Source organism: Centropristis striata, chromosome 1 (assembly GCF_030273125.1).
Source record: "Centropristis striata isolate RG_2023a ecotype Rhode Island chromosome 1, C.striata_1.0, whole genome shotgun sequence".
Classification (NCBI taxonomy): Eukaryota; Metazoa; Chordata; class Actinopteri; order Perciformes; family Serranidae; genus Centropristis; species Centropristis striata.
The window spans coordinates 36,566,537-36,591,317 of NC_081517.1; the positions used below are offsets into that span (position 1 = coordinate 36,566,537).

The window sequence follows — 24,781 nt, forward strand, 5'->3', positions numbered from 1 at the left end:
ACTTACTCTGTAGCTGCGGAGTAGCATAAGAATCTCTGGGCTCATGAGTGCCCCCTACCATGCGGCAAGAGAACTGCCTGCCTCACCCAGTGCCTCTTCACTGCCTTTGTAAGATCATTGAGCACACGAAACCGATTACACACATATATTATATACATCAGCTAAACCAGGGGTTGGCAACATTTACTAACAAAAGAGCCATTGTTGGACAGAAAAAAAGAGAAAAAATGTTGTAATGGAGCCGCAAAACTTATTTTGAGCCTTACAATGAAGATAAAACAGCATACTTAGTCTAAATTAGACTACCATCATTACTAATAGGTCATAAAAATATTGTGCAGCCCTTTTTATTGATTTATCAAAGGCATTGATACAGTAGACCATAACGTCTTGGCAAACAAACTTTTTAATATTGGTCTTTCTGAACATGCTGTTGGTTGGTTCTCCAATTATTTATTGTCGAGAAGACAATCCAGGTTTCTGGATCTTCCTCTGCCTTCCTCCCTGTGTCAAAAGGTGTGCCCCAGGGCTCGATCCTGGGTCCTCTTTTGTTCTCGCTGTACATTAATAATGTTTGTGATCATGGATCAAATGCCTAATTTCATTTCTATGCAGATGATAGTCATTTATTGTTCATCCCCTTCACTAGTTCAGACCCTTCAATACCTGTAATCTGCTTTTGATGTGGTTCAATCCCATCTAGCTGAACTTATTGATGTATTGAATGTGGAGAAATCAAAACTTATGATCTTTTCAAATGGTAAAGACTTGACATCCAATTCGCCAAAGATAACCACGGTACAAGGGGATGAAATTGAAAGGGTCAGGCCTACAAAATTTTTAGCCACGGCTGAAATGCCATCTTTGTATGTTCGCAGGCAGTATCATTGATTCGTTTTTATCTATAAATGTATTTTGGGCTGCTTCCCTCTTACCTGTGTGCATACATATGTCGAAACCAAACTAAACATGGTCTACGCTCGCAAATCATTGTACAGATGCTAGTGCCAAGAGTGAGAACTGAATTAGGTAAGAAAGCTTTTAGTTATGCCACTACTTTATCATGGAACAATCTGCAAAAATAATTGAAATTGTCTGAGTTGATCACAATCCGTGAATTTAAATCGATTCTAAAGGATATAGAAATAATTTCCCTTAGTCAGTGTGACTGCTCCTTATGAATCTCTACTTGAAGCTCTTTCACTGTTGTTGTGATGGCTGTATTTGTATTTAATTAGGGCCTCAGGGCAATCGCAACGAGCACTACTGTTATACTGTGGATTTCTTCTTATTCCTCTTCCGGACGCATTTTCGTCCCGCTACTAGTCCTACAACCTACAACAAGAGTTGCAGGACAAATTATATATCAAAACGTGCGGTTTGATCGGGATCAGTGTGCTATTACTTTTCTCTACAGAATACAAATTTTGCATTGAAATGAATGGGACGGCCGACAAAAAATGAGCGAAAAAGAACAATAATTGGAGATTTTTAAACGTCTACTTCTCCGGCATAATTTCACCTAGAGACTCCATTTAAACTTTAAATAGTAGACACAAGTCTTGTGTATCGGTGTATTAATCCACATTTCGATAGGTCATATATTTTTTATCAATCCCTGTTCAATGACCATGATAATTTTGGGAGAAATTCTGAGATTATAATGGATGTGTATTGCACGGAATGTTGGTGTCAGAGTGTGTGATGTCATCGCTCAGAGTGTTGAGGGAGAGGTAAAACTGTCAAAAAATAAATTTGAAAACTGCGCTCCAGGCCGCAAATTCCACTCTACAGAAATAATTTATACATAGAAACGTAGGAAAATTTGTCTTCTCACTCACAATCCTCTGGTAAAGCTGTCAGAGTTATAGTTTGGGCGTAGGACGCACAGATGATCCACCAACACCACCAACAGCCTCATTGGCTCCCATATTAAAAATGCAGGGAGATTTGGAAAAAAGGAAGATGGAACAGTTTTTTTAGATTGCTCTAACAAAGCTATTTTTTTATTTTTCTTAAAAAAATCATATGTAGACGTTCAGGAAGAACTCGGGACGCTCAAAGTGAAGTCGGATCAATGATAGGTATTATGGTTTTGCCAAAAATGCTTTCTGTTCGAGGCCAGAAATTCGAGTCTGTCCACCTCTGGCTGCTGTCACTCTTTCGGAACATTAACAGCTGCAGTTAATTCTGTTGATTACTCTGCTCTGATTGCCTTTGATCTTTGATGTGATTACAGTTACAGATACACACACACACACACACACACACACACACACACACATGCACTAAAGTGCGCACACTCCTCACACATGCATAAACATGCTTCATACACACACACACAGGTAACTTTATGTGATTTTAATTACACCTACACACACACACACACACACACACACACACACACACATTTTGAAGTTAAAGGGCATAGTTTGAAATCTCTGAAGAATCTCATCATAGTGTACACACACCGGCAGTAGCCCCCGTGGCCCTTTCAAAATTTCCCCAGAGGAAATTTTCTAGTTGTTATATTAACTGTGTTTAAATGTTGTAACTTGTCACTATGCTGCTATGACTTTTACCTGGTTAAATAAAGGATATCATTCAGCGATTTTTAATAAAAAACAAAGTTAAATGGAAAATGAGTTTATGATTCAAACCATTTGATAAATATAACCATTTAATGTATTTGTTTTTTTCCATGATGACAGGTCTCCTGAGCGTACGTCACTGCAACACAATTCCAGCAAAAACCAACAATGGTGTTCTCCTCTTGTACATTTTTATTGCCAACAAGTAAATATACAGTAAATATAGAGGTTGGACAGACTGGTCAAAAAAGCTGGTTGTGTGGTTGGAGCCAGGTTGGACACACTGGAGGAGGTGGTGGAGAGATGCACTGTCAAGATGTTCGAGGCCATCCTGAAATACCCAGATCATTCGCTACACAAAACCTTTTTGGACCAAAAAAAAAAAGCAATGGACGGCCCCTCTCTCTCCATTGCAGGACGGAGAGATACAAAAGATCAACAAAAACAGTACTTAAAATCAAATAACTCCAACAATTTAAACTTAATAAATTGCATAGCAAATATACTGGGGATGGGCCAGATATCACTGTCATTATCAATGAGTGCGATTATCATTGAATCTCCTTGTTCCTTGTTGACTGCCCCCTGAAATATAAATATAAAAACTTAACTTAGTGATTTTATCATGAACTTACTGGGTTCAGGAAAGGACATGGACATTTTATTTTGGAAAGCTGCAAATGATTACAACATGTCAATTATTTAGGAAGATGTTATGACAGCTGTACATATTACTGAAATAACCCACTTTGCTTTGCAGGGTTAACTGGATTATTCTTTAGCAGTGAAGTTCAGGGAAGTACTCATTTACAGCGTTTTTAATATTGAATTAAATGTAGTTTTCCTTTCCTCTTTACCTTGGTTTCTCAATGTCCTCGATGAACTCTGGCAGTGTGGCGTTTAATGTTTCAGGCAGGAGTAGAGCCACTAAACCGGATACGACTGCCACCGCACAGTAAGTGACTACAGGGAGGAGATGCCACACGTCCTCCAATAGCATGATGAGTGGAGATATGGACACGCCCAGACGCGCAATAAAAGCGGTGTAACCTACACCGTTCTGTCTGAAAAATCAAAGAGCTGAGGTTAATGTAAACCTGTGGTACAACATGTGACAACAGAGTAGGAGATCATTGTCTGCAGTTTGAGCTTGTTGTTGACTTACCGTACGACTGTCGGATAAAACTCTGTTGTGTAGAGGTACATGATTGTGAATGCGGCTTCTGACATGGATTTTCCAAGGACGGCCACAACCGTACGAATGATCCACTTGTCTAAGGAAGAATGTTAAGATTTTTAATCAAGATAAGCTTCAGATATGTTCCCAAAAATGATTAGATTTGATAAAATAATCATAATAACCTGTTGTAACAAACATGTTGATGAAGAGACAGAGACCAGTTAACAGCAAGGCTCCTGCCTGACCGGACCGTCTACCAATTTTCTCCAGGAAGAAGTAAACGCCGATCTTCATCGGCATTTCGATGAATGCAAATATGAATTGTGTGAGGTATGGGTTTAGTCCAAACCCAGTGATATTCAGACTTATCCCATAATATGTAAATGCAACTCCATACCTGAAAAAATGGAACAAACCATTGAAACTTTCTGTACTGATGTGCTAATTATAACCCCAGGGCGACGGATGCAAGGCTTTGACTGTAAAATGTGGGATATTTTATGTATAATTGTTTGATAATTATCACTCACACATTTTGGGAAATATGCTCATTCACTTTCTTTCTGACTTTCAACAAATCTCCCCAAAACTATTCTTTAAACCCATTTCATGATATTGACACTTACCACACTATTCCTGAGCATATAGAAATTTTTCTAATATTTGGGGTCTTGAACAGATCCAAAATACTGTACTTCGTATCTTCTGTTTCTTCTTCTAACGATTCCAGTAATTTCTATGAGAAAGGACACAGACTGTTTATTGGAGACCATTTCCACACAAAAATGACGCAATATGTCGTTTATATAGCAGATTCAAATTAGCGGCGCCCTCTAGTGGCTGTAGTAATAAGGAAGGACACGAAGGCAGAAGTGAGTATAAACAACATTTTGAGATTTCCATTTTATTTCTACTCCACTACATTTTGAGGCAAATCTTGTACTAATTTCTCCACTACATTTAGCACTACATTTTAACTTTAGTTACTTTAATTTCAGGTTGAGATTTAACATAAAAAAACATTATGAAGTGATTAGACATAAAAAACAACAACCTCAAAACAGTGAGCCCAATCCTGAGAAAATTAAAACTCACTTACATAAATGCATCAATTATAATAATAACCAAGCAATAAATTTAGAACATATTGAACAATCTGAGTGGATTCATTCTGTATAACGAGTACTTTTACTCTTGATACTTACAGAGTACATTTACAGAGTACAAAGTACATTTTAATGCTGATACTTTTGTACTTTTACTTTTATATAGTTTTGAATGAGGGACTTGTAGTGGAGTAATTTCACAGTGTGGTATAAGTACTTTTACTTAAATAAGGGATCTGAATACTTTACCTCATTTATATCCATTTGTTTGACTTTTCATGTATCTTTTATTACTCTTCAACATGTATTTTTATCTTTGGTTTCGGCAACTACTTGGATAACAAAACATTCAAAACATTAATGACATGCTTAAAAAGGCCTCTGTGGTCAAATGGTTTAGAGGACTTTGGAGTTCATTCAATACCATACTGCACTTGACCGTACTTTTTTCACATTACAGAGACAAACTTGAGAATGTACCGTTGGTGTGATGGTGGCCATACTCGTGGTTCTGTTGTTCGTCTTGGCACATTGCATGATGTAATGATGAGCAGTGTCTGCCTTTCCTTTTGCCATGAGCCACCTCGCAGACTCTGGAAGCCACCTGAAGCAAGAAATGTGGTGAGTTCAGTGTCATTGACTTCTGATAGGATTTAGCTGTTTATGCTGCAACATGTAAAATATGAAAGTTAAATACTTCCAAGCAATGATAGCCAGTATCAAGGGTGAGCTCACTGCCAGAATAAGCATCCTCCACTCAGTTACACCGTATGAAATTCCAGCCAGAAGCCAGTTTCCAAGTGTCCAATCCAGGCTTATGATTACACCAGAAAAGGTCCTGTGTTCAACGCTGAACCACTCGACATCTAGAGATCAGCACAGTTAAAAATGTGAACAAATACTAAACATATATACAGTCATGGAAAAAATTATTAGACCACCCTTTTTCTTCAATTTCTTGTTCATTTTAATGCCTGGTAGGAAAATAGCTCATAAGATTTTAGTTTAAGAGCTGATATCTAGCCATTTTCCATGGTTTTCTTGATTGAAAATAATTTTTAAGAAAACCATGGAAAATGGCTAGATGTCAGCTCTTAAATTAAAGTCTTTTGAGCTATTTTTGTTGTTATCATTATATTTGTCCAAACAAATGTACCGTTCGTTGTAGCAGTCATGAAAATAAACAAGAAACTGAAGAAAACAATGTGGTCTAATCATTTTTTCCATGACTGTATTTTCCTCATGTTATTGTTTCAGCATGAGCCTACTCACTCAGAACAATAGAGATGATACTTATTCCTGCGAGTGACAACCCCGTAAAAAACCTCATGATGACGAACATCACATACGACGTGGAGAACGCACTGAGGACTGCAAACACCAGAGACGACAAATAAGACACCAACAGCAGTGGCCGTCGACCAAACCTGTTCATAGATAGGAAATGATGAAAGCAATATTTGTTTTCAAAACTACAGATACATTCCACACATTTAGATTAGATCAGATTATCTTTATTGACAATGTACAAGTACAAGGAAATGTTGTAGGAGCTCGCTCATAGATGCATAGAAATATTTACAATAAAGTGTATGATTAAGATTTCCTTTATTAGTCCCACAACGTACGGTGGCCGACAAGGGTCAAACGGACGGCAACGGCCCAATACGTCTCAGTTTGAGAAAACAGCTTCAAGTACAGAAACGATGCAAAATCACAAACTCAAACACAAGTCTAAACGAGGTACAAAACGAGGAACGTGGTGCAAATTAAAAAACGTGCTGCAAAAAACAAAGACAAATGCATCATCATCATCAAACGCGCTGCAAATGGAGAAACGATCTGCAAACGAAAAACCGTACAAAGCTCAGAGCCGGACAATAACTGGAAAATAAGACCAGTTAACTCCGACCGGGACAAAAGGTTTTGTTGAGCCGGAACATGAACACAGAGCCTGGTTGAGCCTCCTCCGATCTACTGTTCATGTAATAACTGCGCCAGCCTGTGGCTAAACATCAGCACTGAAGCGATAACTTCACAAGTTCTCATTTTCAATTAATATTAACAGTAACACTATTATTATGATTTGAAGCCGTGTCAATTTTGACTGTGCGTGATGGGGACCTCTGCTTGTGACTTTATAGATGCTCTTTATTTAGGCAGGGAACGTAATTCAAGTGGAAGTTTATTTTAATCAAGTGAAACTATAAGAGCTGGTTCTTTGGGAGAACGTCATACATAATGACGTTTTTTTTACAGTGAAGTTCTGGCAACCACAGCTGCCAGTATTTTGTTTTTGATGATGGTCATAAACTTCCTGTGACCTAAAAGCTCCCTTTGTCCAGGGATGGGGAAGATGTCAAGTGATGTTTTATGACTACAGCTGTGTGTGTGTGTCTAAGGAACAATTTTGACCCAGGTGGAAAAAAAATTAGTTGATGTGAAGACAATAATAAAGTTAATGAACAGAAATCTTCATGCAGAGTGAACTGAACTGCAGGTGTAAAATCATTGTAGTGCCCCTTTAATCTTTAACCAGAGAGTCAGAGACATTTTAGACATATTAAATTAATTAACAATCTCACCTGTCACTGAGAAACCCAAATAAAGGGGACCCAATCATAACGCCAATGAAGAAAATAGTGGCTGTTGCCTTGTTCATCCCTTTTCTGCTGCACACTAGATCCCACTGCAAAGAAACCATTGAATGCGTTAAAATAAATAATTTCACAGTTGTCCATAATGGAAGTTGAACTACTTTAATTTGGCAGTTTTTTACTTGGTTTAATAGTGTTGGGCTGACGGTCGTTGACCGCTGAGCCCAACATCATGATTTAAAAGCCCCGCCCCCAATCCAATTCTGATCTATTTATGGTGCACGGACTGATTTCACCAATGCAACTTAAGGTGCACACTCGAGCTGTCACATCCACTCAATCTGAAGTAGAAGAGAATGAATTAAAACATTAAGGAACCTTTTTTTTTTTTACCGTTTATGTAATGCACTCATTTCTGATAAAATAATTAATAAGATGATGATTCTTAATGGTGGATATAGCCCCTGTAGTGGGTTTTGTGTCCATGCAATTTTATTAGTTTGGATGACTTGCGCTAACAATGTATTTTTTCATTTCCTTTTTTCCCTTTTTTAATTTTATTTTATCTACAGTATCTCACAAAAGTGAGTACACCCCTCTCATTTCTGTAATGTTTTAATTATATCTTGTCATGGGACAACACTGAAGAAATGACACTTTGATACAATGTTAAGTAGTCACTGTAGAGCTTGGATAGCAAAGTAAATTTATTGTTACTTCAAAGTAACTCAAAATACAACAATGAATGTGTAAAATGCTGGCAACAAAAGTGAGTACACCCCAACTGTAAATGTCAAAATTGGACCCAAATGTCAATATTTTGTGTGGCCACCATTATTTTCCAGCACCGCCGTAACCCTTTTAGGCATGGAGTTCACCAGAGCTTCACAGGTCGCAGCCGGAATCCTCTTCCACTCTTCCATGATGACATCACGGAGCTGGTGGATGTTGGAGACCTTGCGCTCCTCCACCTGCCGTTTGAGGATGCCCCACAGATGTTCAATAGGGTTTAGGTCTGGGGACATGCTTGCCCAGTCCATCACCTTCACCCTCAGTTTCTTTAGGAAGGCAGTGGTCGTCTTGGAGGTGTGTTTGGGGTTGTTATCGTGTTGGAATACTGCTCCGCGGCCCAGTTTACAGAGGGAGGGGATCATGCTCTGCTTCAGTATTCCACAGTACATGTTGGCTTTCATTGTTCCCTCAATGAACTGTAGCTCCCCAGTGCCAGCAGCACTCATACAGCCCCAGACCATGACGCTACCACCATCATGCTTGACTGTAGGCAAGACACACTTGTCTTTGTACTCTTCACCTGGTTGCCGCCACACACGCTGGACACCATCTGAACCAAATATGTTTATTTTGGTTTCATCAGACCACAGGACATGGTTCCAGTAACCCATATCCTTAGTCTGCTTGTCGTCAGCAAACCTTTTGCGAGCTTTCTTGTGCATCTTTTTTAGAAGAGGCTTTTTCCTGGGACGACAGCCATGCAGACCAATTGAATAAAGTGTGCGGCGTATGGTCTGAGCACTGACAGACTGACCCCCCACCCCTTCAACCTCTACAGCAATGCTGGCTGCACTCATACGCCTGTTCTCCAAAGCCAACCTCTGAATATGACGCTGAGCGCGCGCACTCAACTTCTTTGGTCGACCATGGCGAGGCCTGTTTTGAATGGAACTTGTCCTCTTAAACCGCTGTATGGTCTTAGCCACCGTGCTACAGCTCAGTTTCAGGGTGTTGGCAATCTTCTTATAGCCTAGGCCATCTTTATGTAGAGCAATAATTCTTTTTTTTTTAGATCCTCAGAGAGTTCTTTGCCATGAGGTGCCATGTTGAACTTCCTGTGACCAGTATGAGAGTGAAAATACCTAATTTAATACACCTGCTCCCCAATCACACCTGACACCTTGTTACACTAACTAGTCGCATTACACAGGGAGGAAAAATGCCTAATTGGTCCCAATTTTGGCTTAATTTTGAGATTTTCACTTGGGGTGTACTCACTTTTGTTGCCAGCATTTTACACATACATTGTTGTATTTTGAGTTACTTTGAAGTAACAATAAATTTACTTTGCTATCCAAGCTCTACAGTGACTACTTCACATTGTATCAAAGTGTCATTTCTTCAGTGTTGTCCCATGACAAGATATAATTAAAACATTGCAGAAATGAGAGGGGTGTACTCACTTTTGTGAGATACTGTATTTTATTTATTTTTTTAAATGTATTTATTTTTCTCTCTCATTTTTAATTACATTTTTTTTGTCTATTCATGTAATGTTTTTTGATGTTTGTTGTTGTTTTTGGTTATTTTGAAGATTAGTTCTAGGGGGAAGGGGGTATGAAAAATGTGGGGAAAACGGTGAACTGTATATTAAGCGCTGTGTTTGTGTATTCATGCTTTTCACCAATAACAATTCATTCATTATCCTTAACCGCTTATCCACACTCGGGTCGCGGGGGGCTGGAGCTGATTACTTAGACAGACAATCACACTCTCATTCTACGGGCAATTTAGAGTCACCAATTAAATTTAATTAAATTAAGTGCATGTTTTTGGACTGTGGGAGGAAGCCGGAGAACCGTGAGAACACATGCTGACACGGGGAGAACGTGCAAACTCCACACAGAAGACTGGAAGGCATGCTGGAATTGAACCAGCAACCCTCTTGCTGTGAGGCAAGAGTGCTAACCCACTACACCACCGTGCAGCCCCCAATAACAGTTGGTGGGGAAAAAAACAAAAAACATCTCACCCCAAGATATATGTTTTTTCCTTACCTCTATGTATGAGTCATTTCCAACATGCTCTCACAGGAATCCGTGAAATAGCCACGGATTTGCTTAACTCAAAGTCCATGGAATAGCCACGGAATCACTCAAATTTCCGTGAAACTGACACGGATTTCGCTACAATGCAAGTTAATGACAGTCATATCCCGTGGCTATTCCAACATACAAAGTGATTATGTACATTCACTGAGTGAATATTTAGAAAATAAAACATATATTTCTTGCTAGAAATGTGATCAAAATCCATTTTTATGCAGAAACTAAGTCAAAATATTGATTTTTTCACTAAAAATGACAGAACTGTCGGCCATGTTTTTTGTTCTGACTGCCGGGACCTTAAAAGTCATGTGACTTGGAACAAACCAATAGGAAAAAATATCCATGGAATAGCCACGGGATATGACGTCATTAACTTGCATTGTAGCGAAATCCCTGTCAGTTTCACGGAAATTTGAGTTATTCCGTGGCTATTCCACAGATTTTTGTGAGACCAGGTTTGTCATTTCACAAATTACAGATGCTGATGTGTTTAATTTCTCTAGGGAACATAATATTTAATTAAAACATATAGTACAAAATAAAACCTGTCCTATTAATTGAAGACACTTACCTCTGTTGCCAAAGTGGATTTAAATGTGCTGTTGTCGTACACCCATCCGTTCTCACACTGAACAGTAAATGCGTCCTCACTCGTGTTTGAGCCTGACAGATGTTGGTATTGGGGCTTTGCAAACATCTGGCAGGAGCTCGGAGTCCCGTCCTGCTCTGCTGGAACAAAGACAGCCAGTTTCTGTTCTCGAGTTAAATTCCTGAAGACGGCGCCATCATCCAGATCGACGATGTTACAGTGGTGAGAAGGAACAGCTGCCATGAAGTTATTGAGCAGGAAGTGACATGGCAAAGTAACTCGAGAGAGGATCTGAATCAGGACTAGCTTGATTTGGAATTTTCCAAATCCATTAATTTCTGACAGTATGCTGTCAAATTTCATTTTGCTGCTGTGGCTTCAGAGGTCGTCAAAAGACTAAATGTTCCCACGGTGATGTGAAGGCTTAAGAAGACACATTTACTCGCACCGTGTAAATCATTATTATCCATGAAAAAAAAGACATAAGTGTGCCCACCTTTGCCATCACCTTCAAGGTCACTTGAGGGGACGGATCAACTACAAAAGTGCAAAATGACCACAAAGAAAAACAAAACAACTAAAGAGAGACTTGAAACAACCACAAAGACTCACAAATGACTACAAAGACATCCAGAAAAGACATAAAATGACCTCAAATAGATACAAAATATTTATAAAAAGATATATAAAAACAATTCTTTGGCTTCCTCCCACAATCCAAAGTCATGCAGGTTAATTGTTGACTCTAAACTGCCTGTAGCTGTGAATGTAAGTGTGAATGTTTGTCAGTTTCTCTGTGTTAATTCTCTCCTAGCACAACCTGTTCAGAATTTATTTTTGTTCACGCATGATGCTGCATATTCTCTTTTTCTCCTACAACCACAGTGTTACATTTGGCTGCTGCCTGTATTTGATTCATTTTTAATTGCCATTCAGTCCATTTCAGTTACTTCCACCAAATGCATTTTTCTATTTTCCAGCTGTTGTGTTGAATGAGTCCCATACTTTGCTGCAAGAAAACAAATCTTTTAAAAACAACAACAATTAAATAATGCATAACGGGACTATGAATTTAAATCTAAATGGTAATAATTAATATCAGTGAATATTTGATTATCGGTGTCTGTACTAGAGAGTAGCAGAGTATTTCCTCCATGCCCACATTACTTCTGCAAACCACAGTTTAAAACTGTGATTTAGTTCCATGTACGGGCATCCTGTCAAAGAACAGCAGTCTTACCTCATCTATTTACTCTACAGCGGTTTTATAATGTGTCATTTCAACCCTGAAATCTATCAACCTTGTTCCAGAACCCAATTTAACAGCAATCAGCAAATTCTTATTAATGCAACGTGAAACTTTAGTGGTTCAAAAGCAGCATGCAGTGCATTTTTGTTGAGTTTTTATAGAGAGCATTTTGTTAATTTCTCTGTAATTCTTTCAGTCGTTAACCAGTGAAGTTATTATTAAATGCAAAAAAACCTGCACTGACACAAAACTGAAGGCACATCTTCAGTGTCTCATGAGGAGGTTCATTATGTGAACTTGCTGCTGCTGCATGATGCTAACTGAGCTGTGTCTAAAGAGGGTTGGGGGCAGGAACACCTTTTCTTCTCTCTCTTTAAATACCCTAGCATACATGAATGAGCAAGGCTGCACTATGAGCAAGGTGGTCAGACCTGAACCTGAACATCTGCCGTCTCTTCTCTACAGTCAAGCACTGAGAAGCAGCAGGGTGTGAAGTCTGTAATTCTGGATATCAACTAAGAAGGCTTTTTCTTTTTGGTGGGACAAACGTTTTGTCTTTTGCAGTTACTTCATGGATGATGACTGTAAGTAGTGGATGATGTAGCTCCTTGTTTCTTTGATCATCCTTCACTTTTTTAAAAGCTGCTTTCTTGTAGCATGAGCTTTGTTTCCCTACTTCTGTGTGATTCATTAATGATATTGTTTGCCTTTTTTTGGATTTGATGGACACCTCTAATGGAGGAAGGAGCAGGCTTAATTTAGTATATCAGTAACATAGTGTTTTGCTGTTTATTCTTTTCATTGAGATTCTGTTGTTCTCAGCTACAAGAAACTATTTAACAGAAAATTGCTGCTGCACCAATTATAACTTAGTCAACAAGTGCATTGATTTCTGTGGGTTTATATTGTTGCACGCTGTTTACGCAGTCAATACGTGTTCTGTTGCAAAGTGCCTGACATGAGTAATAAAATGTGATGTATGGAGGCTGTTTAAAACAGGTGCATGTTAGTCATAAGTGTTTGAGCTAAGGCACTCTAATTGTGTGGAAACATCTAATCCGCTGGAGCTCAGTCCATGCAGGGGTCATCCCCCAGACCAAGAGTTCACCCGTTTGTCAAGGAGACTGACTCCCTGATTCCATGGCAGAGAGTCAACATACTGAAGTTACTGCCATACTAGGAAACAGAAACTCCTGTAGCACCAAAGTAAGGCTTGATGATGGTTTAGTGTTAAAGTGAAGTGGAACCAAGTGTGAAGAGAAGCGTGGTCATAGGGCAAAGTGTCCAACAGTCTGAAGGTTTCAGTAATCCTGGAGCTGCATGTGTTGGGGATCAGTGAGCTACATGTAATTAAACTTCTTGTTTAACAGCAGCTAGCCAGCTTATAGATGGAGCACTACACTCATCCATGGTAATGCATTCATTACCACAACACATTTGACCTTTCACCTTTGTGTAATGCATGTGCAGGAGTGCTCACGCGTCTTGGATAAACCTCCCAGATGTGTATTAATAAATGAGCACAGTTGCTGCATGCTATTTTACAAGTTACCTGGCTGACTGAGTAACCTCACCTGGATTTTAGTTTCTGGAAGACAGGTGTCTGACAGATGGATTTTATACCAAACTAAAGCTCACGTTCTTTGCACTTTCTCCACTTTTTAGGTTTACGTAAAATAAAAATAAAAATTTTTTATTTTTTGCTTGCGTGTGATTTTTTGTGTTATAATTTTGTATTAACCCTCCAGTTATGTTCATTTCTCAGGAACAGAAATAATGTTAAATGATGTTAAAACCTTTTTTTATGTACATTGGAAAGACCTACAAATAGAATACAATACTTTTACATCACGTTGATTTTTTACAATTTTATTTTACTTTTTTTTCTTTACATTTTAACACAATAAAATATGCGAAATTAACGATTTACATTTCTTTTTATATGGATTACACTTTTTAAACCAAGCAGAATAAGTTTCACCCCGAAAAAATACTTTTAACTTTTATTAATATTTATTTATTTTTTAACTTGGAAATGGAGCATAACAGGAGGGTTAAGGTACATTATCAATTTTTATATATTTTTTTTACAAAACAAAGTAGTTTGAACAACTTTTTAATTAACCAAACTAGTTTCCTTCCTACAGTATTTGCTGTAGTCTTCCAGTGTGAAGTAATTAGTAACCAGTACATTTTTGCTTCCTCGAGCCTGCACGTGTCATTGAGCCTTTTTATAGCAGTATAGTAAAATGCAGGAAGACATGTCTAGTCTAATGTAAATTTATCTGAGGCTTCAACAACCTTCAGTCCAGTTATGTTGTACCACATATAGACATGCCACATGCTTCAAAAAAGAAAGGTGTGCAATGATGCATAGTACTATTATTGTTTTACTACTACTATCTTACTATCTTAATTTTTTTTAATGATTTTTGGTTGTTGATTATTTTGCTTTGTTTATCACAGATATTTTTCCACTTCTTTTGCTTCAATATTCTACTTTCCTGCTACGTAAAAACAGTTTGTAGTGTAAATGCTCATGTAAGTACATGGCAGTAAATTTGCATTACAAGACATGGTCAACCAACATATATTCTGGGATATGTGTGTGTAAATCTGTATTGTAAACTCAATCTGTTAATCACTGAAATTCAAATGTGCTAATTTGTAACTACTCAATAATGTTCCTTTGTCTACTTATATTGCTAAATTACATATATTTTTAATTATTCCTACACAAGACAGTGCTTGTGTGATCAATAAAATTCAAATTAAACATTTGATTAAAAATGATATCAATCAAAAGAAGTTTGTAGAACTCACAAAATACATGTTAACTTTCAAGATTTTTTATCCCTGAGTTTGCTAGCTAGTAGTTTGCTAGCTAGTAGAAGCTAGTAGAAAAGACTAATTTTAACTGATCTAAATTTGTAAAACAAAATATATATTATTAAATAATGTAAATAAATATTCCTCGGAGTAGTTGTGGATGGGGATGTCAGTTTGTCTTTCCTGTAGCCTCATGCTTTATTCCAAAAAACTTTATATTGTTATCCTCATGTTGACCTTTACATGACCTATTGTGTGACCATCAGGCCCCAGTGTCCTCATGTACAAAAGAATCATTGAAACATAAAGATTGACACGAAATATAAAATATTTGCTAAAAGCAAAACTCATAATCTCACAGTAGTCAGTAGGCAGATTGATATTACATTTCCAGTTTGTGCCAGTCTCAGGACAAACCTTTACCCTTTTGACCCACCTATTTTTAGGGATCTAATAATAGCAAAATCACCACTTTGTCCTGTTCACTTCTTGTGTTTTGTGACTTAGCTTGCATGGCTTTAGACTTTGAGTGCTGTTGATTACATTCTGTCATCTTCTGGGATGAATATATGTATCTGTGAGTCTCTTTAATTAAATAGTATTTGTAGACACCATCCTCTGACCTTTCTGTGTTATCAGTGTGTAATAATCAGTTTATTGTACTCTTGAAATTATTTTATTTTGAAAATATTTTACAAATGCCATGAAAAGAAAAATTATAGCCTGTAAATCAGTGTGCAACGTGAAGTTTTTACAGCTCATGACATCTGTTTTTAAAATGTGATCAGGAAGTGGATTTATGTAAGTCATGATCTACAGTGTTATGGCGCCACCTTCTGGTGCCAGGAAACGTTGTGTTTGAGTTGTGTTTGAGTTGTGTTTGCAGTTTAATCTACTTGCTGTGTTTTCCCTGCAGTCTTTTTAACAGTGGCAGGTTGCTGAAGCGTCCTCTGTTCCGAACCATATTCTGCTATGTAGACACTTGATACTCATTTTTAGATCACAATTTCACATTAGGTCATGAAGGCTCCATTTTATGTTCATGTTTAAACTGAAAATGAATCCAGGCAGTAAAACTGCTAAATTTACTCTCAGTTTTTGCTAAAATATTTGACTGGATGGGAAAATGTTGCTGTTTTGCACCAGATAATTTAATCAATATAATCATTGGTAACGCTTTATATTAAGGTCCTTGTAATAACCATTAATTAACAAGTAATAAGGCCCTTGTAAGTCCTTGCAAGATGCTTATTAACATTATTGTGTGTTTATAAGCTTATATAAGTGTTAATAATGGCATTACAAACACCCATGACCCACCCATTATGTCTTTGCCATGCCTTTATTAATCTTATTTTGTTTGCATATTGATGTTAAAATATACTTTATTGCTCATCTATTATAAGTTAACTATAAGTTAACTATGCTTTTTGCAACTACCAGATCTAAAGCGAGAACAATGCCTTAGTACTTGTTAATTAATGGTTATTAAGGACCTTATTATAAAGTGTTACCTAATCATTTTCTATCATTGATCTTGATGCAATATCAGATAACTAGAATGATCAGCGATAATCATTTGGTAGCCTTTTTGACTGATTAAATGTTGATATAATTCATCTTTAGCAACAAAACAAACACTGGTTTATAAGTGAGGGAGTAGGAGGCCTAGCTATTTCCACTATGTATGAAACAAATAGTCTCACACATTTAGTTCTTAAATGGAAATGCTGATTGCAGTGCGGGCATTTTGTTGCTGTGATAGATGAGAGCAGCAGAGGCAAAGAAACCTTGCTGTATAAACAGCAGTTCGGAAAACAGCCACCCAATTGTTTTGCTTATCCTCTTGGACGTGAATACAGTTTCCCCCCTTGATATTACATACCATTCCATTTAGAGCGATGGCAGCGCTGATGTGACTGCCAAAGAAAAGCTGCACTCCCTATTGGGGATAGGAATAATTCAGACAATTACATGGTAGTTCAGAATATTACAAAATGCACTAATACTGACATCTCTTGATCTGAACCATAAACACTTAATTTAAAATGAATTCATAGCCATAAAGGTGAACATTTGTATATATCTGCAAGACTTTTGAAGTGTGTTATGTTTACACTTATGTTGGCCAATATGGAGTTAATTTCAGGGGGATTTTATATATAATTTGTTGTTTTAAAAAGGCTCCTTGGCCTGAACAGTTTGTTTTTGTCTTAATGAAGGTATTATTGGTGACACCCGGGGCATTGTGAAACAGCATTAGAGATGGAACCTGGAGCTGAAGACGCAGACAACAATGACAACGTGGTGCCTTGGTCAGGCTCAGATGGCTCCCAGGAACTTTGCGAGTCCTACAATGAAGACGACGCCAGTGATTTAGATTACCCTTTAGACCACGTACATGCTCACATCACCAGGTCTGACCCCGAGTCCCCAGAACACCACGAGTCACAAGACTGGGAGTCTGCAGGTGAGCAACACTCCCTACATGAACTCAGCGGAAGTGAGGAGGATGTTTCATACCAAGAGGAAGATGACATCTACCTTAGTGGATCAAGAGAGTCCATTACAGAGTCTCCTCACATTCAACCCTCTCCAACATCACTGTCCCCGCATCCAGAGCGCCCCGACTCGGAGCCTCACGCCGGCCAGATATCGCGGCCTCGTTCCCAGTCATCTTCCTCCTCTCTGGGCTGTGCAGCTGATATGACCCTGGCCTTGACCCTGACCGCTGAGCAGCCCCTGGGGGCCAGTAATAGGCAGGGCCCAGGGACTGGGAACAGGAGGGTTGAATCTTCAGAGGAAGGAGGGAGCAGTGAAGCACCTCCTGCTTCTGTCTTCTTTGGAATTTCAGACGAGGCTGCTGAGCAGGCAGAGAAGTGGAACTCTGAGTCTGACACAGATCTGTGCAGACCGGACGGGCAGAGGGCAAGGTCCACACGTAAGTTTCTATCTTCTCACTTGTTAGATTCCAGTGGACACATGAAGCTAGTCATGCAAACCATACAGCCTGTATTAAATGTTTTGTTTTTTTCTGAAATGATTTATGTGTTCCTTAATGAGATATTACTTTGTGTTTGCTGCCTGAAGCATGAATTAACTTTAATAACCGTTTTAAATGAGATTTTCTGCCTCTAACTGTTATTGTTGTTATATTATTATTTCATCGATAAATAACTTGTGCAAAGCACTGTGGCTGCTGGTTATTTTCATGCTGCAACGTGGGGTCTATTTGAGGTGGACTTACAGGGAGAATTCCCATGGCTTTATTAGTCAGAGCAGGATAAGAATAAATTATGACCATATGATGAGGCTGGCAGAAACAAATTTGACAGACACCAGCATGTGTCACCCTGGCCTGTCACCCGATCCCTTTTCCAATCGTAAGCCTTGACGGCAATGGAAAGTGAGCTCCTCGCTTTTCTTGCCTCATGGACCCCCCCAAGTTAGCTGTAAGTAAATATGATGCTTTTATTAGTGTGCTTGCTTCAGCAGGGGCAACTTTTATATTTCTCTCACTTGTTATTAGTGTGCTTGCTTCAAAAATAATAATAATAAAGGTAAGGTCAAGTACTTTGTCAAATAAACCCCCCAAATATCAACAAATGTAATTGTTATCATTCTATTATTTAATTTTACTGAGAATTAACCATTTAAAAACTGCAGCTTCTTCAACATGTGCATCTGTTTTTCTCTTTCTCACCTCCTTTTTTCCCCTTCCTTTGTCTCAGGGCTCAGTCACAACGAGAGCCAATCAGAGAGACACGCCAAGGAGACCAAGTCCAAATGTAATCGAATTGCTCGGCTTCTAACGAACGCACCCAACCCTCAGAATAAGGGAGCCTTGCTGTTTAACAAACGCCGCCAGAGGGTCAAGAAGTATACACTTGTGAGTTACGGGACTGGTGAGAACAAGTTTGACAGCGAAGACCAAATAGAGGAGGAATCTGAAGAAGTCACATCCGCTGGTTATAACTTTGCAGCAACAAGTGAATCCGAGTTAGAGGAGGAGTATTCTGTTTACCACCAGCAGCATAATTTAAGTCTGAATTGGGGAAGTGTTCGAGAAATGGAGGCACTACCGGATACTAAAGGAAAGGGCGTTATGATGTTTGCCCAACGCCGCAAACGGATGGATGAAATTGCGTCAGAGCATGAAGAACTGAGGAATAGAGGATTACACGTGGAGACGTTAACAGAACACGAACGTACAGAAGCAGAGAATATTTATGACGATGAGGAAATTTACCTGCAAACTGATCAGGCCGACTACATGGATGAAAATCTCAAGCAGCACTTAGAATACCAAGAAAGTAGTCAACAGATGAACCACCTATCCAACGTGCCAAGACCCTTGGTGCCAAACAGAACTGCAAAGCCTTTCCTAGGATTTCACACCAGCACAACTTCTGCTCCTGTCATGCCTGGTGGCCCCGTTCCAGTTCCAGTGTCAAAGAAGCATGAACCGAGATTTAGAGTACCCGTGCCCATTAACACTAACCCGCAGGTTTGGTCCCCAACCGGAGACATCATAGCCTCAAGAGACGAGAGAATATCTGTGCCGGCAATAAAGACCGGCATCCTGCCAGAGTCTAAAAGGAAGGCCGCTAATAAACAGCCATCAATGAAAGTGCAAGGATCAGATCTTCATATTCAAAATAAAGGGGAAAGGAGGTCTTTTATTGAGTCAGAGGAAGACTTTTTCAGTCTAGGCGCTGAAGCTTGTAACTTCATGCAACCCAGAACAATAAAACTCAAGAATCCCCCTCCAGTTGCCCCAAAACCTTTCATCAACCCATCTTGCCCACCATGGATGAGGAGGAGCCCCTCTGCCGAGCCCTTTATTCCACCAAGAAGTCCTGTTTCACAACCTTCACACAGCCCTGTGGGGCCTCATAGTCAGCATTATTTACAGCAGCAGGATTGGGCTCAGTCTCAACAGATGGCCAACCACTGGGCACCGGATCAAACCCAGGCAACTCTTCAAACACCTGCCAGTGGCTGGGCTCCAGTCAACTCCTCTTCTCAGCTTCATCTTCAGCCAACCACAAATAGCTGGAGTCAACAGCCGTCACGATCCCCTGTGAGTATGCAGACCCGCAGTCCTACTTACAGTCCACATCAGCCACCTTCACCCTCAAGGAATAAGTTAGACAGCGCTCCACAGTCAGTCGCCTCTTGCCCACCACGAGCAGGGAAGTCGTACGTCCAGGCGTCAAAAGCACCACAGACTTCTCCTCAGGGTCGAGTCTCACAGAGAGGTACTAATCAGACTGGTGATGGTCCAACAATGGCGGGAAAAGGTGCAGCGCTGTTTGCCAGGAGACAGTCCCGTATGGAGAAGTTTGTGGTCGACGCTGACACGGTGCAAGCTAACAGGCCGAGATCCCCCTCCCCAACCTCATCACTCCCAAACTCATGGAGGTATTCTTCCATTGTTCGTGCCCCACCTCCGTTATCATACAATCCCCTCTTGGCTCCTTTCTACCCTCCGTCAGCAGCCAAGCAGCCCCCTTCCACCAGCCCCAAAATCAAGCCTAAGACCAAAGCGAAACCTAAAGCAGCACCGAAGCACCTGAACCCCTTAGATATTATGAAACATCAGCCTTATCAGCTGGACTCGTCACTATTCAAGTACGATGCTGTCCACGAGGCCAAAAGCCCCAGCCCCAGCCCCAGCCCCAAACCAACTCCAGCATCCAAGTTTGAGGCTACCAAAAGCATTAAACAAAGATCTGCCCCTTCCCATTCTCCTTATAAAGCCTCTGAGCCTGTTGCTCAAAGCAAAGCAGAAGTCACTGCTAAGTCTGCTGTACCGGTAAGTTCCCCAAATTCTTCTGCCCGCCAAAACACAAGATCAGCTGAGGCTCTTGCAGCTGAAAAGCGCTTGGTTGAAAAGCACACTGTCACCCCTGCAGCCAATCACATAAGCAACAAGCAGCAGGCGCCGAGCGCCCGCCCTGCGAGCGCATCCTCCCAGCACTCCTCTACCAGTGACAGCATAGCTTCCGCTTTCTCACCTGCAGCTCTGATTGCTAGAGGCGCACGTCAGATGGCACCTCGCCCGAGGTTTTCTGCTAAGAAGCCAGTGGTGTCAAGCAAACAGTGGAAGTCTGTTGCTATGCTACTTTAGTTCTACTACTGTATATGGGCATGCTTTGGTGTAGTCACCACTGAGACACGATTACATCTGCATTTCAGTAGCATCTAAAATGTCTTACTTAGCAGGTGGAACTGTACAGACTTTTGTCTAAATGTAGATCAGATCCAAAATAATTTGCAGCTATAAAGAGATATTTAGCTGGCAATGTGAAGAAAATATGTTGAATGTACAGCAGAGCTACAGTTTAGAATTATAAATCAATAGATTATACACTAAAATGAATAATTTAGTACATTATATCATCTTCCTCAAACTTGGGAGGTGCATGTGTGTTTGAAAAAGGAAATGTGAGACTGGATCATGTTGAGTGATTCCCAGGAAGTGCTAGTACACGTGCAATAATGTGTGCAGAAAGCCTTGTTCAACTGAGGCCTTGAGTTTGAGTTTTTTTTTTCTTTAGTTGTTTTTCTTTTGTAACAAATAGGATTACATTAATGACCCCTAAAGCAACAAAAATAAATATATTTATCAAATTAAGTTATTATATAATAATTCTGCAATCTGATTAAGGAGTAATTCACTTTAACAATTATATTTACAGAATATTTTAACCATTTTGTGTGTCTGGGAAGAAACTGTCTATGCACTACTTTTTTGGATGCATACAATTTGCAATTCCTTTCAGTCTCATTCCAAACTTTAATGGCATCACAACAGCTAAAAGCACTAATGTTAGTTGTGATTATTTACCCTGATTACTTTTAATGTTTTTTTATGTGGATATATTTTCTGCAGTAGTCAGATATGGCCAGTTATTTAACTGTCAGTAAAGTCATCCTGTATCCTCATCCTTGATGTAAAACACGAGTTATCACAGAGATGTGACTTTTTATTCACATTGCAAACTCAAAATGGAAAAACATGTGCTTGTGTTTATGTCTCTGTCTTTCAAACATATCACTGTTTATTGCACTTCTTGTTCTCAGCACAATCATGCTATTAAATTTCTCTTTCCCTCTACTTGTGTTCTTCTTATGTGTGTCACAAGCTTTTTGTTTTCTTGTGTCACCCATATTTCCTCCTTTATCTCTCTCACTGCCCCACACTTTCACATTTACTGCACCTTCAGCAATATCAGTTTATAAAGACTCACTACATTATTGGCTATTATCAAATTAACTTGTTACTCATATTAATATAGCATGGAATATTGCTGATGGTTAACACTATCACTGACCACTATGACTTTATGTTTCTGTTTGTTTTCACAGCTTTTCCATCAATACACCTTTAACTTATGTGATAAGTTTGGAACTGATCTCGGCCCTGAAATACATTTTATTTTGTAGGATGGTACTAAGCATCTAATTAAGGGAAAGCCACCCTAAAGCAGGATTTACATTTCTTTATTTTAATTATTCCTTCATAGCAATAATCTACTATCACAATACAAGAGTATATAACCTTTTTATAAAAGTTTTGCATTAAAATACAGGCTAGATTCTGCACAAATTTTGAGGATATTAATCAGAAAACAATTCCCTCATACCCAGAGATGTCACACAGAAGGTGCAACAACCATGTTTTTGTCATATACAACAAAATTAAACATGATGTTAGATTACAGCATGACATACTCAGTAGTTAACTGCCTTGTGTTGAGATGGGTTTGTTTTTTCTTATTCTTTTAGCTGATTTGCACAAAAGACACAACCAACACTAGCAGGACTGCAGCGATTTCCTGTGACAGGATGATTATACCTGAGCTTCAAAAGGCTGCCACACAGATAAGCTAATAATGAGGAGATCTTAGATAATTTTCCAAAAATTGGTGGGTATGATTTCTGAAGGTCAAAGGGGTTTTTGACATCACATAATGACATCACTTCAACCTGAGTGGAGGTTGAGTTGGCCATAATAAGTGAAAACACCTTTAAAGCTAAAACAACTATTTCAGTCCATAATTAGTGAAGTGACCCTTAATGTGAACAGTTTTAAATTAAACTGAAATGTGGGTTGATTTTAGAGTGGATTTCCCCTTTAAGTAGATGAAATAAAAACAAGTGGGCACAGATACAGTTCCAAGCAGTTTCATCATCTTATAAATGTTTTTCCCCTGTATCTACTGTATGTTAAGTTTATTGGACCAACAGCAGGTACGTTTATAAATCCTTATTTATTTTCAATGTTTTTTAATGTCTCAAATCTTTCTTCAAAACTTTTAAGATCTTACAAATATGTTTATATCACTCAAACATGCGAAAAAACAGACTTTAAAAGTTTTCAAAAGATAGTGTCAGGTGTATGTATCCAAAATCAACACTCTGGTTTCAACAAATAAAGTAGAACAGGTTCTTTAGATGCAAAATAATGATTGACTTCCATGTGCAAAAGTGTGAGTCATAAATATGTTAGTTATGTGAATAAATGAGACAAAAAGTGAATGTTTTGATCAACGGACCATCCCTGACACAGCTTACAGACCATGCATTTTTAAAGTAAAAATAATAAAAAGCTAATTAGACTAACAGCAATGGGGAAAACTTGGATATAAGACTGGTCATTTAGCTAAAATAACTTTCCAAGTTCATTGAAATGAACCAGAACGAATGACAAAATAGAGGAGGCTCTTAATATGTAAAATAATCAATTTATTTCAGGTGTAAAAATAACACATTTCAGTCTTATACATCCCTTCTCCCTGTTAGTCATTGCTGTTAGTCTGATTGATTGATTTATCTCCAGAATAATATGACCTTTTAGCTTTGCTGAATATGGTCTGTTTGCTTTTTGTCACATTAAACCCTTATTGTGTCACTTTGCACATGTAATACATTTATTCTTTCAATGCAAAAGATCCTCTTCTACTTTTTTTGGTAAGGGTGCTGAAAATGTTTCACGAAATATTGGAAAGTTATTTCAGCAGTCATTCATCTGTTTGTACCTCTTCAATCACAAAAAAACATAATTTAATGACATCATTTAAACATAATTTAATTCCAAATAAAACCTACAATAAACTACATTATAAGTTGTCCAGTCTTCCATGAAGCCAGAGGGTGGCAGCAAAGTCTGCAGCACTGCTGTTAGACAGATCAACTCATATGTGCTTTTCTTTCAGGGATTTGGTCGAAGCCGCTCCCTCAGTCTGCCCAAGCGGCTGAATTCGATGCCATCTCCCAGACTGCTGTCACCTATGAGCACACCTGGGATCCAGTCGTCATTTTTACCCACACAGAGGCAAATGTCCTTCCAAGAAAAAGTCTACAAGCCTCTGTCACCGTGGGAGGCGGCGTCCAGGAGCCCCATTGGTGCAGTGGATGACGCCTTTGTGTTTCAGAGCCTCCCGTCATCTGTTGCCTCTAATGTCAAAGCTGCAGGGCACCGCAGGTCTCTGCCAGAGCCTCCAGATGAATGGAAGCGCAGGGTGTCTCTTGATCCCCCAGCTGTTGGCATGGGCCTTTATCATGCGGCCCCAGCTTTTCAGGCACCGTTCATGAGCAGGACATTTTCACCTGAGAAACCAGCCTTCTATGGGCCTCCCTTCAGACCTGCTCAGCCGCTGAGGCCTGCCAGCAGGGCCAGTATTGGATACATGGGACCAGGCCCCGGTCCAACAAAGTACTCCTCTCTGCATAGCGCAGTCCAGAGAAGTTAATACCACTACAATGAGGTCAGACATACATCAGACAATGAG

The 24,781-nt window shown here is 39.1% G+C and overlaps 2 protein-coding genes across 2 annotated transcripts; one reads left to right on the forward strand and one right to left on the reverse strand.

Annotated features, from left to right (window-relative positions):
• Positions 1–2,837: 2,837 nt before the first annotated feature.
• LOC131977485 (solute carrier family 22 member 7-like) lies at positions 2,838–11,807 on the reverse strand. The gene is made up of 10 exons (XM_059340812.1): positions 10,886–11,807; positions 7,463–7,566; positions 6,150–6,304; positions 5,575–5,743; positions 5,358–5,481; positions 4,398–4,507; positions 3,954–4,168; positions 3,757–3,865; positions 3,449–3,655; positions 2,838–3,176 (listed from the first exon to the last, which is right to left on the reverse strand). Exons 1-10 carry the CDS (start codon positions 11,264–11,266, stop codon positions 3,143–3,145), a joined length of 1,608 nt encoding a protein of 535 aa, XP_059196795.1. The 5' UTR covers positions 11,267–11,807; the 3' UTR covers positions 2,838–3,142.
• Positions 11,808–17,246: 5,439 nt separating this feature from the next.
• Positions 17,247–24,432, forward strand: synpo2b (synaptopodin 2b). Its single transcript, XM_059340755.1, has 3 exons — positions 17,247–17,922; positions 18,713–20,405; positions 24,206–24,432. Exons 1-3 carry the CDS (start codon positions 17,247–17,249, stop codon positions 24,246–24,248), a joined length of 2,412 nt encoding a protein of 803 aa, XP_059196738.1. The 3' UTR covers positions 24,249–24,432.
• The last annotated feature ends 349 nt before the right edge of the window (positions 24,433–24,781 follow it).

Bases quoted from the DNA above. Each gene is read 5' to 3' on its own strand.
- synpo2b (XM_059340755.1), top strand. From the start codon at position 17,247: ATGGAACCTGGAGCTGAAGACGCAGACAACAATGACAACGTGGTGCCT. The intron at 17,923-18,712 runs GTAAGTTTCTAT...CCTTTGTCTCAG, and splicing joins GCAGAGGGCAAGGTCCACAC to GGCTCAGTCACAACGAGAGC. The intron at 20,406-24,205 runs GTATTCTTCCAT...CTTTTCTTTCAG, and splicing joins TCACTCCCAAACTCATGGAG to GGATTTGGTCGAAGCCGCTC.
- LOC131977485 (XM_059340812.1), bottom strand. From the start codon at position 11,266: ATGAAATTTGACAGCATACTGTCAGAAATTAATGGATTTGGAAAATTC. The intron at 5,744-6,149 runs GTGAGTAGGCTC...GCTGATCTCTAG, and splicing joins TATCATCTCTATTGTTCTGA to ATGTCGAGTGGTTCAGCGTT. The intron at 4,169-4,397 runs GTAAGTGTCAAT...CCATTTTTTCAG, and splicing joins ATATGCTCAGGAATAGTGTG to GTATGGAGTTGCATTTACAT.